Source organism: Microtus oregoni, unplaced genomic scaffold (genome assembly GCF_018167655.1).
Source record: "Microtus oregoni isolate MIOR12 unplaced genomic scaffold, Mior012 000045F_ref0000178, whole genome shotgun sequence".
Lineage (NCBI taxonomy): Eukaryota > Metazoa > Chordata > Mammalia > Rodentia > Cricetidae > Microtus > Microtus oregoni.
In genome coordinates this window covers 88084-100616 of record NW_024543219.1, presented here as the reverse complement: position 1 = coordinate 100616, position 12533 = coordinate 88084, and the positions used below count along the sequence as shown (strand labels likewise).

At 46.2% G+C, this 12533-nt stretch overlaps 1 protein-coding gene across 1 annotated transcript in view; it reads left to right on the top strand.

Annotated features, from left to right (window-relative positions):
- The window catches only part of Sacs (sacsin molecular chaperone), a 139765-nt gene extending 129541 nt beyond the window's left edge, over positions 1–10224 (top strand). The window contains exons 10-11 of the mRNA XM_041634033.1: positions 9015–9153; positions 9861–10224. Coding sequence (XP_041489967.1) covers positions 9015–9153; positions 9861–10101 — 380 coding nt within the window. The 3' untranslated portion in view covers positions 10102–10224. The remainder of the gene's footprint in view (positions 1–9014; positions 9154–9860) is intronic.
- The last annotated feature ends 2309 nt before the right edge of the window (positions 10225–12533 follow it).

Genomic DNA, 12533 nt, shown 5'->3' with positions numbered 1-12533 from the left:
TCTCAGTCAGTCACACCATTTAGAGCAGAGGTTCTCAGTTTTCCTAATGATGCCACCTCTTATGTTGTGATGAGCCCCAACCTAAATTATCTTTGCTACTTCATAAGTTTAAACTTGTTACTGTCATGAATCGTAATATAAATAATCTGTGTTTTCCAATGGTCTTAGGTGACCCCTGTGAAAGGGTCATCCAACCTCCCAAAGAAGTCTAAACCCTCAGGTTGAGAACCACTGATTTAGAGGTATATTGTAAAAAGGAAACTCCCAAGCCTGGCTGCGCATCTTGGTAAACTCTCCCATCTCACGGCTTCAGCATGAGTGTGCCTTTTTGGAGTAACAGTGTGCAGTATTGCTGACAGTTCATTACAGCATGGATCATCCTCACAGCCTGCCACAAACACACAGGCTTATCTCCTTTTAGAAACATCAAGACAGGACACTGAGCCCGGGTGCACTATGGAATCCGCCTAGCAATATCACTTGAGGAGTGGTTGTTTCTCTGATAAACTAAGATCACACTAATGTTTGTAACCATCAGGATGTCTTTCCAATAGGATTTTAAAATCAGCATCTTCCTATTGGAGCCTGCGAATCCATAAACATCAAACTTCAGAAGTAACGGAACATGACTGGGAGACGATGTTGAGCCTGAGATGACAGTGGCCACCAGGGCTCTGGGGACCTTGGTTTCTTTCCAAGACCCCAAAGCAAACAAACCTCTTGGACCTTTGCACTTAGCACAGACTCTCTGCTTCCCCCAAATCACCTGCTGGCTCCTGTGTAAAATCCACGCACAGAGAACGGATTCACCCCTATTCTCTCACGGGACACAGCACTCCGAGTCTTGTCTCAGAGCGCATGCCAGACAGCAGTCTTACAGGCAAAGCAAGTCCAGTCTAAGCCTCTCTGCTGGACTGTGCCCAGTCCTCTGAGGTCTCAGCAGAGTAGGCTGCGCAGCATGGGAGCGGGGTTAGGGGGGACGGGGTGGGGGGGACTCGAAGTGGTGGGAGGTCTTGGGGAAGACTAAAGCCAGGCTGGGACCCTTACCTTAGTGGATGGTTAGGAGGCTGGAGAAGAGGGCTGTCTGTACTGGGCGGTGGATGGTGGCAGTTCTTTTTTGATGCTGTTGTGCTTCGGGGGTCTGGGGTTCAAACAACCCCAGATTCCGCTGTATTCCAGACACAGACTTTTTCTTGCTCCAGACCAACCTGAATCTTGACTGGATCCTCCTTACCCAATAACTCTGCTCCAGGTGGGGCTGTCCCGACACAGGGTTGCACATCCAGCAGGTTCTAGGAGCAGCTGCCCCAGGATGGGGGAGTCAGGGGTCACTGGGAACCCAGCCCGCAGCACAAGGCGGTCGCGTGACCCATCATTCCTTTCCTAACCTCTACTCTCCTCTAAGTCCCCGCACTGCACAAGACCCCGCCTGTGTCCCCGACAATTCCTCTACCTGTCCACTCCTAGGCACCAACGCTGCACTTGGCACTTGCAGAGGTCCCCAGCGCTCCCCCGAAGCCAACAGCCCAAGTGCCTCCTCCAGGTCCACCACCGCCCTTCTCTCCAGCAACTCTGAACTCCTTCTACTTTGGCCAGGAACTCCAGCACCAGAGAACCTCTATGCCCGTCCTACCCGCCCCCCCCCCTTCCCGCGCCCCGCATGGGTTCCCAGGCTGTAGCTGACTCTCCTCCCTGAGTCGCGCTGCCTGGCTCCTCATCTCATAGTGTGGTAACTTCAGGGGGCATGACTCTTAGCTTAGGTCCCCTTGGCGGCTCAACTGACGACTTGCAGAGCCATCTCGGCCGCGTGCAATGATCCGCTGCACGAACCTCAGCTCTTCTGGGTCTCAAGGGGCCCAGGAGCCCGAGCATCTTCTTTTGCAGTCTTTCCCCAATCGGGTCTCTCCAGAACTCCACATCCCTCATCAGCACAGCATAGTTTAAGCTCCTTCAGAGAGGTCGATCTTCAGCAAGGTCAGGTGACCGGCCACCAGGGGACGCCCTCGGGCTTGAGAGGCGAGGGTGGCGAAGGCTTGGCTGCTCATCCAGTAGTTGGAAGAAGTGGTTTTATTGTAATTTTTTTCAAGGCAGGGTGGGATGCTGAGAGTTGTGATTGGTGCTGAGTGTGTTGTGTATTTACCCACGACATACACATTTTCGGGGCACTGCGGGAGAGCCTCCTGCTGTTAGCTGTTTCCTATGGCTAGCCCGGGTATGGGGAGATGTTCCCTGGATGTGCTGAAGACGCTGATCATCCCAGTTCCCGAAAGGGGCGTGCTAGTGAGCTTTATGATGTCAAATAAGAAAAAATGCTGTCTAGAGCAAACAGGTAATAAAGCTTCTGGAGGCATTTGAAATGTTTCTCTTGTAATAAAATGGAAACATCTACGGTTTGCAACCCAGATGTTTACAATTTTTAGATCACAGTTTAAGATACCCAGTCAGTTTGCTGGAAGACTGCTCCACTATTACAACTGCACCAAACACGTCATCATTTGACACAAAGGACATCACCATCAATGGTGAGGGATCTGAATTCCACAAGGGTTTGCTTGCTGAGTCACCTCCCTGTGGGTGGCTCTGAGGCAGGGTGAGCTGTGTGAAAATTCACCTTTTACCCAAGTGTCATGTCCATGATAATGAACTCATCCCACAAAACATCTTAAATCCACTCATATGTACCCATCACCTATTGGAGGTTCTTACTTCTCAACACATAAATTTTGGGGATACAGTTAAACCGCATCAGGCCCTATCCTTTGTGACTTTGTTTATCTTCATAATCTTTTCAAAGGATCCAACTCCAAAGTCAAATGGGTACTCAAGACTCCTTCAACACAAACTGATCAAGTCATTCAAGGGCTTTGCCTTACTCAGCCCAAACCACTATGCCCATGCTTCATCCTGTCTTTGGGGGTGAGCAAACTGGCTCTCTTGCTGGATTTAGAACCCCAGGGGTCCTCCTATTATAACCTATTAATAGTTTCCCCTCACTTTTACACAGCCCTTGGATGCTTAGTCACACACCCCTTCTCCATGGCACCTCGCTCCCTGCTTGACCATCACAACCCCAGCCCCAACCTGTTCAACACCTCTACTTCCCATTGTCACCATCGTTTCCAATGCTGGACCACACATCTTACCTACGCACCATCTGTCCCTGGGCTCCGTGCTGCCTGAGGTTATTTGTTCCATTCAGGGTTGGTCTTCGTCATCTCAATGCGTGCTTTTCCAGTGAGATGACAGGAACTCATGACTGTCTTCAAAGGTGAGCTGCCGATGGGACATTAACTGCTTCACCCTGCACCTGGTCTGAGCCAACAAGTGACTTCTACTTTCTCCACTAGGAAACTAACTCACTGTCCTCACACGTCTTTCTGGCTGCTGACTTTGCATTGTGCCTCAGAATCCATTATTATTTCTTGTCTCTTTCTTGTGTGCTTAGAACACGCTGAAGTCAGCGCATTCAAATTCATAAATTTAGACCTCAAGGGCCTTTTCTGTGAAAGACCAAGGTTTATTGAAATAGCAGAATAATAACAATATTGCACATGGTTCGAAACTTCGCTTTCAAGAGAAACTGGCAGAGTGTCTGCCATGGGGACACCAGGACTGCAGAGTTTCAACGCTTACCACAATCGCACATGACATTGGCGTCTAAGTAAGTCTTAAGTCTTCTGATGGTGTCCTTCCTCTCAGAAGCCCACACTTCAACAAAAATCTACACATTTTCCTTCCAAATAGACCGCTAATGTACAACTGTTCAGAATTTTACATGACCACATGCTTGTCCTCTCCAGGGTGCTAACATTCCCTGTCTGAACCCTCCTCTTACCTCTCACACTTGTCCACTTGAACACAGGGACCAGGAAGGGACAGACCTGTACGTGATATGATCTAGCAGCCTCTGCAGTAAATCTGTAGATGACATTCCTCAAGAGGACGACTCAAAGGTCCTCAGTAATTCTCCAAAATGAGTGGAATAGTGTTACTGAGCATGTGGACTCCCGTGTTCAAACCCCAGCACCCTCCTTTAGTGGCTACAAATAAATGACACCGTGTTTCTCTGCAAAACACAGTGACAATTGTGTTGATTAGTTTTTGTCAACTCGACACACCAGAGAGCCATCTAAGAGCAGGGAACCTCTGTTGAGAAAATGCCTTTTAGGATCAGTTTGTAGGCAGGTCTGTGGGGCCTTTTCTTGATTGATGATTTGTAGCCTGCATGTAATAGACATTCCTACTCTGTCCTGCTGTGTGAACCGTGTTCTGGCGTCTGTCTCTAGCAGTGTCTACATGGTGTCTCCCTCACCCCGCCTTCTTTCTCCCAGCATTCAGTTTAGTTTTCACCACCTCGCTCTGTTCCTCTATAGCTCCTATAGCTCTGCTATAGGCCCCAAACATTTTTTTTTATTAATCAATGGTATTCACAGACTATAGAAGGGAATCCCATATCACAGCTCCATGTCTGCCTGCACGCTGTCATGCTCCCCGTTATGATGGTAATGGATGGAACCTCTGAAACTGTAAGCCACTCCCTCAGTTAAATGTTTTCTTTGTAAGAGTTGCTGTGGTCATGGTGTCTTAAAACTTTATTTTTAATTCTGCAGGTGTGTCTGTGTGGGTTTGTCATGTGAGCAGTGTCCTCAGAGACCAGAAGAGGGCACCAGCTCCTTTGGAGCTGGAGTCAGGCAGTTGTGAGTGCCCAGTGTGGATGCTGGTAACTGAACTCAGGTCTTCTGGAAAGGCATAACTGCTGAGCCACCTCTCCAGCCCTCAGTATGCCCTTGATTGTATGTCTATACCTGTCTTCTAAATAATTCTCCAAATCCCTCCTACCCTATAGAGCTATCAAGTAGTTTTGCCATCTTCTTTACACTCAGTATAAATTGACCAGCACTTAGTCAACTGATATTGGCTTCCCAGTGTGTTCTATATCAGTGTGGTTAAGTCAGAGAGTCAGGCGCCAGCATCTCTTAGTGCTTTCAGGTTTGGCATCTGCAAGTCTGCATTATCCACTATGTCTTTTTTCCCCTTTTTTCTTTATTTTATTATTTTACTCTGCCTTTATTTTATCTTCATTTATTAAGCATCTGTGTGTATGGTATATGCAATTCTATGTGTGTTTCAAGTTCTCATTCTTTTATGATTTTTGTTTTTAATTAATTTATTTAATGTGTGTGTATGTGGAGGGCAGAGGAAAGTTTTCAGGAAGTAGTCTGCCCCTTCCACCTTGTGGTTTCCTAGAAATCAAATTCAGGTTGTCAGAGGTTGGAAGGATGGCTCAGTGGTTAAGAGCACTTGCTGTTCTTAAAGAGGACCTGAGTTCAATTCCCAGCACTCATACTGGGCAGTTCACAATTGCCTGTAACTCCAGTTTCAGGGTACACAGCACCCTCTTTTGGATCTAAATACATGTGTATACACACACACATATGCACACACACACACACATTCTCTTTCTCTTTTTAAAAATACTAGTAACAATTAAAGAGGGAATAAAAATGGTCTCTAAAGTAGAAGACCCTCTTCTCAAACTGGGGAAAGACTTCCTGACTCATGGTGCATTCTAGAAGAGACGTCCTGACCATGGGTCTGGAAGATTCTTGAATATAACTGCTGTCCAGTTACTACTGGCAGGGTGGGGTGATGGACACTGTCCATTTGGGGTTCACCCTGGAGTTCAGCCTGCGTCATCTGAGGCCTTCAGCACTCAGTCTTCAGCTGGCAGGTGTGCGGGTGTCTTCAGGAGGCAGAGCTGGGCTATCGCAAGCTCAAGGCTAGCCTGGGTGGAATGGCAGAAACTTCTCTCTAGTAAGACTAAGTAAACATTCAAAAATCACAAAATGGGATTTTGAAGACAGGGTCTCATGGAGGTCTACCCACTTCTGCTTCCTAAGTGCTGGGATTAAAGGCATGGGCCACTATGTCCAGGCACGAATATGCTTTGTTATATAAGATCTATTTGTTTTTATGTGCATGAATGTTTCTCCTGAATGTATATGTATATATGTGCACCACATGCAGGTCTGCTACCCGCAGAAGCCAGAAGCAGGAGGGCTTCAGATCACCTAGAACTGCAGTTACGGGGGTGGCAGTCTCCAGATGGGTGCTGGAACAGAACCTGGGCCCTCTACAGTAGTAGTAAGTGCCCTCAGTCACTGCGCTCTCTCCAGCCCCTCAGAATGTGTTCTAAGAAATATTTCCTTATAACTTCCCACATCTAAATTACACTTGAAACTTTATATTCGGAGTAACTGCAATGCTTTCATAAGATTGTTAATTTTTAAAATTAAATTTGTGTGTGTGTGTGTGTGTGTGTGTGTGTGTGTGAACATCCCATGGGAGGTCAGTGTTCTTCTCTACCCTGTGGGTCCTTGGGGTGGAACACAGCTTGTGAGACTTGGCAGCAGGAGCCTTTACCCACTGAGCCATCCTGCCTGCCTTTTTTCATGCATGTGTATCTTACTTTCTGTTCCTGTCGCTGTGATAAAATGACAGAAGCCACCTGAAGGAGAAGGGTTTGCCCAGCTCAGAGCTCAGGAGCAGTCCCTCGTGGCCCAGAAGTCACTGTGGTGGGAGTTTGCAGGAGTTTGACCCTTCACAACCACGGGAACAGAGAGCGGTTGACGCACGCACACGATGCTCAGCTTGCTCTCTCAGTTCTCACACAGTCCAGGATTCCCTGCCCAGGGAGTGGTGCCAACAGTGGGCAGGATTCCCGCCTCCATTAGTGATAGCAAAGCAGCCCCAGCCCCAGATGCCCATCTCCCATGTGATCCTAGGTTGGAGAGATGGCTCAGCGGTTAAGAGCATTGCCTGCTCTTCCAAAGGTCCTGAGTTCAATTCCCAGCAACCACATGGTGGCTCACAACCATCTGTAATGAGGTCTGGTGCCCTCTTCTGGCCTGCAGGCATCCACGTAGAAAGAATATTGTATACATAATAAATAAATAAATAAATATTTAAAAAAAAAAAAAAAAAGAAACACACCAGGCTCTCTTTTGGGCCACCAACCAGCTCCCAAAACATGACACAGAAACTTCTTATTAGTTATGAATGTTCGGCCTTATCTTAGATCTTATTTTAATCTGTTTCTCTTTATTTTTCTTTTCACCTGAGGGATTTTTACCTTTCTGTTTTTCTGTGTATTGTACTTTTCTGCTGACTCTGTCTGGCTTTCTGGCTGCAGCCCCAGGCCTGTACCCTTCATTTTCCCCAGGCTCCTCTTTCTCCTCTCCTCTTGAATTCTATTTTTTCTCTCTGCCTTCCAGCCTCGCCTATCCCTCTTCTGACTAACTATTGACCATTCATTTTTTTATTAGACCAATCAGGTGCAATTAGGCAGGCAAGGTGATACAAATGCTACATGTCTCTGACATAATTAAACAAATGCAGGGTGCCCAAATGTAACACATCGTTATATCATTAACAAAGGCAGCAGAAACAAATGTAACAACCTTTACATAGTTAAAGCAATATTCTACAGCATCAACATATATAACACATCTTTGACCAGTTAAAATAATATTCCACAATACACTGCGAGGTAGGTGTGCATGCTTGCCTGTGTACGTTAGAGGACAACCTGAGGTAGCCGCAAGAATGGCATCCACCTCCTGCCACACAAGGTATCTCTTTGGCTTGGAGCTCACTGATGAGACTCATTGCTAATGGCTGGCCTGATGGGTCAGTAAGCTTCACGTGTTTTCATTTTACCAGTGCTGAGATTGCAAGTGTGTGTCGCCTGCTTGACATTTTTTTTTTACATGAGTGCTGGGGATTGAATTCAGGTCCACATGCTTCTGAGGCCAGAGCTTTAGCAACAGAACTGTCTCCCCAGGCTCTAGAACCATCATTATTAAATATTGTGCTTGCAAAATTTGACTGTGTTGAACTAATTTCAACTCCTGCAACTTGTAACCAAGAGGGCCAAGGGTAGAGTCACATACGTGGATGTGCTTGTATTTTACAAGTAGAGCAGCTCTGTGCCTTAGGTCAAGGGTGAGGGGCACAGTAGCCCCAGATCGTCCTTGCCCTCCACAGGCGTTGAGAGGGTTGTAAGACAATGGTCGTTCTCATTAACTGTCATAAAAAGGCTTACGAGTCACAGAGCAGTGGACAAGGATAGAAGACCCAGAAACAGACCCATGCAACGGCACAGCTCCCAGATGTTGGGCAAACTGACATAAACACACATTGGGAAAAAAGGTTACAACCTTTCAACAAGAGTGTGAGGACTGGATAGTCCATGAGGAAGAGTGGAACTAGCCCCTCTTCCACATTGTATAAAAACCAACTCTAGCCGGGCGGTGGTGGCGCACGCCTTTAATCCCAGCACTCGGGAGGCAGAGGCAGGCGGATCTCTGTGAGTTCGAGACCAGCCTGGTCTACAAGAGCTAGTTCCAGGACAGGCTCCAAAACCACAGAGAAACCCTGTCTCGAAAAACCAAAAAAAAAAAAAAAAAAAAAAAAAAAACCAACTCTAGACGGAGTAAGGACCTTAACATGAGGCCTGGAATACTAAACTAATAGAGAGAAATATAAGGAAAATTCTTCAAGATATCGGCACAGGCAAGGATTTTCTGAACAAAAATCCAATAACACAGGAAATAATAGCAAGTATTAGCAAATGGGATTGCAGGAAGTTTAAAGATTCCTACTCAGTAAGGAATGAGGAGAGCCTACACAAAGAAATCCTGTCTCGAAAAACAAGCAAACAAACAAATAAAGGGGCAAAACCAAATCATCCAATCAATAAATGGGCAAGGACCACATTTCCGCAAATAGAGATTAGGAGGTATACAGGGCATGGAAGTAGAAAGCAGCCATTTAGGGGAGAAAAGAGAGCAGCAGAGGGGGGTAACGAGGTGGCGCGCATGAATAAACAGAATAAACCGATGGCTTGTCTGAAATTGTCATGATGCAGCCCATTTGTTTGTCTTCTCCCTAAAAGATTAACAACACAAAATGTTTGCCAGCTGAGAGACTAAACACAGGTATTTTGTCTTTAGGGAAAGAATACGGCAAGGCTGATGCAAGATGGCTGTATTTTGACCCAACCATTGTGTCTTTGGAAATTCTGACTGTTGTCTTGGATGGGATTCTGGCATTGGTTCTCATTTACGCCATAGTCAAGGAGAAATATTACCGGTAAGTTCACTGCCATCCAGCGGGAAGGGGGGGATATTAGCTGCCCAGTGCCCGCGCCACGTTTGGATGCAGTTGCAAGCATGTTTACCGGCAAGACAGGAGCTTTATGTAAGACTTCAAGATGTAAAGCTTTGTCATGAAATCTCAGATTTGAGAGAGTCCTCCAGCTTTTAATCCCCTTTCCCCACCACTTCCACAGATAGTTAGCAGTGATTTTTCTTGACTGCTTTAACATTGTTTTGGCTCCATGACCACATTTGTGGACACATTGCAAATTTACATGTGTGTTGTCTCCAGCACTGATAATATGTGCATGACCTGTGTCAGCCACAGGTAATGAAGACCCTTCATCTACATAGTCCATTTACTCTCCGCAGTGCCCTTTGAGGAAGGACAGTTGTCACCTTTACAGCAGATGCAGCTGGCTGGGGTCAAGTTCATATCCAGGTCTCTTTGAGGGTCAGCGGTGACCTCACTAAATCCTGAGAGTAGTACAGGGCACTCAAGTGTCCTTAGAACTCTAAGTGCTGGGAGGGGCGGCACTGCTTCTGCAAGCAGGGGTGGTGTCTTGGCTCTCTAGGCTGGCTTGGCCCATCGGAGAAGTACCACCCAGGAGCCCACACGTTTCTGTAGTAAAGACTAAATAAAAGATGCCTTAATTCAGAGTCCCAAGCTGTACCTGCTTCATGTCGTGTGTTCTCCCACAGGCATTTCATACAGATCACCTTGTGTGTGTGTGAACTCTACGGTGGCTGGATGACCTTCTTCCCCGAGTGGCTTGTTGGAAGCCCCAACCTCAACACCAAGAGCTGGCTCTACTTTTGGGTCTACTTGCTGTTTTTTAATGGCTTGTGGGTTCTGATCCCTGGCCTGCTGCTGTGGCAGTCATGGATGGAGCTGAAGGAGACACATTACCAAAGGGCCCACTTAGGGAAAAAGCACTTGTAAATTCTCAAAACATTCCATGTGAAGTTCTGCTTTGTGAGTCAGAATTGATCAGATATTCCAATAAATACTTTGTTTTTCAGTGTTGTTCCAAACAGCCATCACAGATGGGTTGGAAGGTGGCAACTTTGCTGTTTGCTGTTGTCTTTATTACACGATAATATAAGGAAAAGAGGGGCTGTGGGGTGTGGTGCTTGCCTGGCACTCACAAGGCCCTGAGTTGCCCTCTCAGCAACAGAAGGTGGTGGCGGGTAAGGTTTCACTTGTAATAAGATCATGTTTAACAAGATACTCTTATGACTTGCATAATTGTCATGCCAATAAAAGTAAATGAATATTGCAGAATAGTGTAAGAAGTGGTATAAATTTTTATTCCAAAAATATATTTTCCTTCAGCTTTAATTCTTCTCAGTGGTCTCTTTGGGTTAGTGGTTTAAACCTAGAAGTAAAAGAAATGATTCTGTCTTGTACTTAAATTTTTTAAAATTTGTGCACCAGGAGAAAATAGTAGCAGTACCTGAAGCAGTGGTGTTTGTGTGTATTTGGCAAGCTAAGGCAGTTCATGGGTTTGAGGCAAGTCTGGTTGACATAGTGTAGATCCTAGCTAAAGAAGAGAGAGAGAAAGAGAGAGAGAGAAAGAGAGAGAGAGAGAGAGAGAGAGAGAGAAAGAGAAAGAAAGAAAGAAAGAAAGAAAGAAAGTTTTTTTGAGAAATGGTTTCTTTGTGTAGTCCTGGCTGTCCTGGTACTCACTTTGTAGTCCAGCCTTGTCTTGAACTCATAGAGATATTCCTGCTTCTGCCTCTGAGCAGTGGGATTAAAGGTGTGTGCCACCACAACTGACTGGTAAACCTTAACAATATTACAAGAGCTAGTTCCCGGATAGGCCCAAAGCTACATAGAAACCCTTTCTCGTAAAACCAAAAATAATAATAATAATAATAAAATAAATTTCAATAGATTTGTCACGGTGCGATTTGTACCTTAACAGTTGGGGTGACTGAGAGAAGTAGAATGCAAACTTGGTGTCTGTGTTCTGTACCAGGATTGGACAGGCCCATGTTATGTTTCAACATGCTGGAATCAGTTTTCCCCACCATGTGGGTCCCAGGTTTGAACCCAGGTTGTCAGGCTTGGTGGCAGACACATTTGCCCTCTGAGCCATTTCACCGACTCCTCAAATGTGGCTTTATGCTCGGTGAGCTTTTGTGGAGGTGGGGCATCCAGAAGCAAGACTAAGAAGTGAGTAGTCCCAGAGTTGGCCTGTTGGTCATACCACACCTCTTGTGGCAGAGTCCTCTCTGTGGGTTGGAAGTCATCTCTAGAAGTTGTACCTTGTAACTCAGAGATTTGACCCCTAGATAGAAATCTCATAGACCTCACGGAATGTCTGATGTGGGCACCAGAAATGGTGGCTGTTTTTCACCACAAGTGTTTGGAAGCAGATGTTCTCTCTATGATGGACACACACAGTGAAGCAGATGTTCATTCTCTGATGGGTACACAATGACCAAATGTTCACTCTATGATGGGTACACAGTGAAGCAGATGTTCTCTCTATGATGGGTACACAGTGAACCAGATGTTCTCTCTAGGATCGGTACACAGTGAACCAGATGTTCACTCTATGATGGGCACACACAGTGAACCAGATGTTCACTCTAGGATCGGTATACAGTGAACCAGATGTTCTCTCTATGATGGGCACACAGTGAACCAGATATTCTCTCTATGATGGATGCACAGTGAAGCAGATGTTCTCTCTATGATGGGTATATAGTGAACCAAGTGCACTGAAAACAAAGAAGAGGAAACTGATGCTCATGACATCACAAGGTGGGAAAGCTGTGCCAAGAGAATGCAGAGTGTGCGATTTCATGTATGTAAATTTCACACAAGTTGACTAACCTGTATCAGAGATGCTTAGGGGGAGAACTGTTCCCTAGCTGTGGGACTGTGAGTGTGAACTGCATGGGGCTGCACAGTGAAACCTCCTGGTCTGAAGATCTAAGATGAACCTGTAGGGATAAGTCCCGCCCCTTAGGGGGCGTGTTCACCTCGGGCTAATGTTTGCCTATAAATTTGGCAAGCGTGCTCCCAGCCGTTTCTTCTGCTTTCCTGGTCTCCGCGAGAAATGTGGTTCTGTAAGTCTATTTCGCCATTAAAGCTGTATATATATTTTTACAATCTGTCTGCATTCATTTACGCCATTACATTTTGGCATCCAATGTCGGGCTATTTTGCCCCCGACACAAGCAGGTAGCCCACTAGATAACACAGCACCCTCCCGGGTGCTGTTTTTTAGTTCGTGACTCTGGCTCCAGTGCGGAGTCCGAGACACACTCAGTCTGCCTGCCCATTCTGCCTGCCTTGGCTAAGTTTGCAGCGGAACCCCACTGCCTGAATTAGCAGAAGCTCAAGTACCTGTGGTTTTGCAA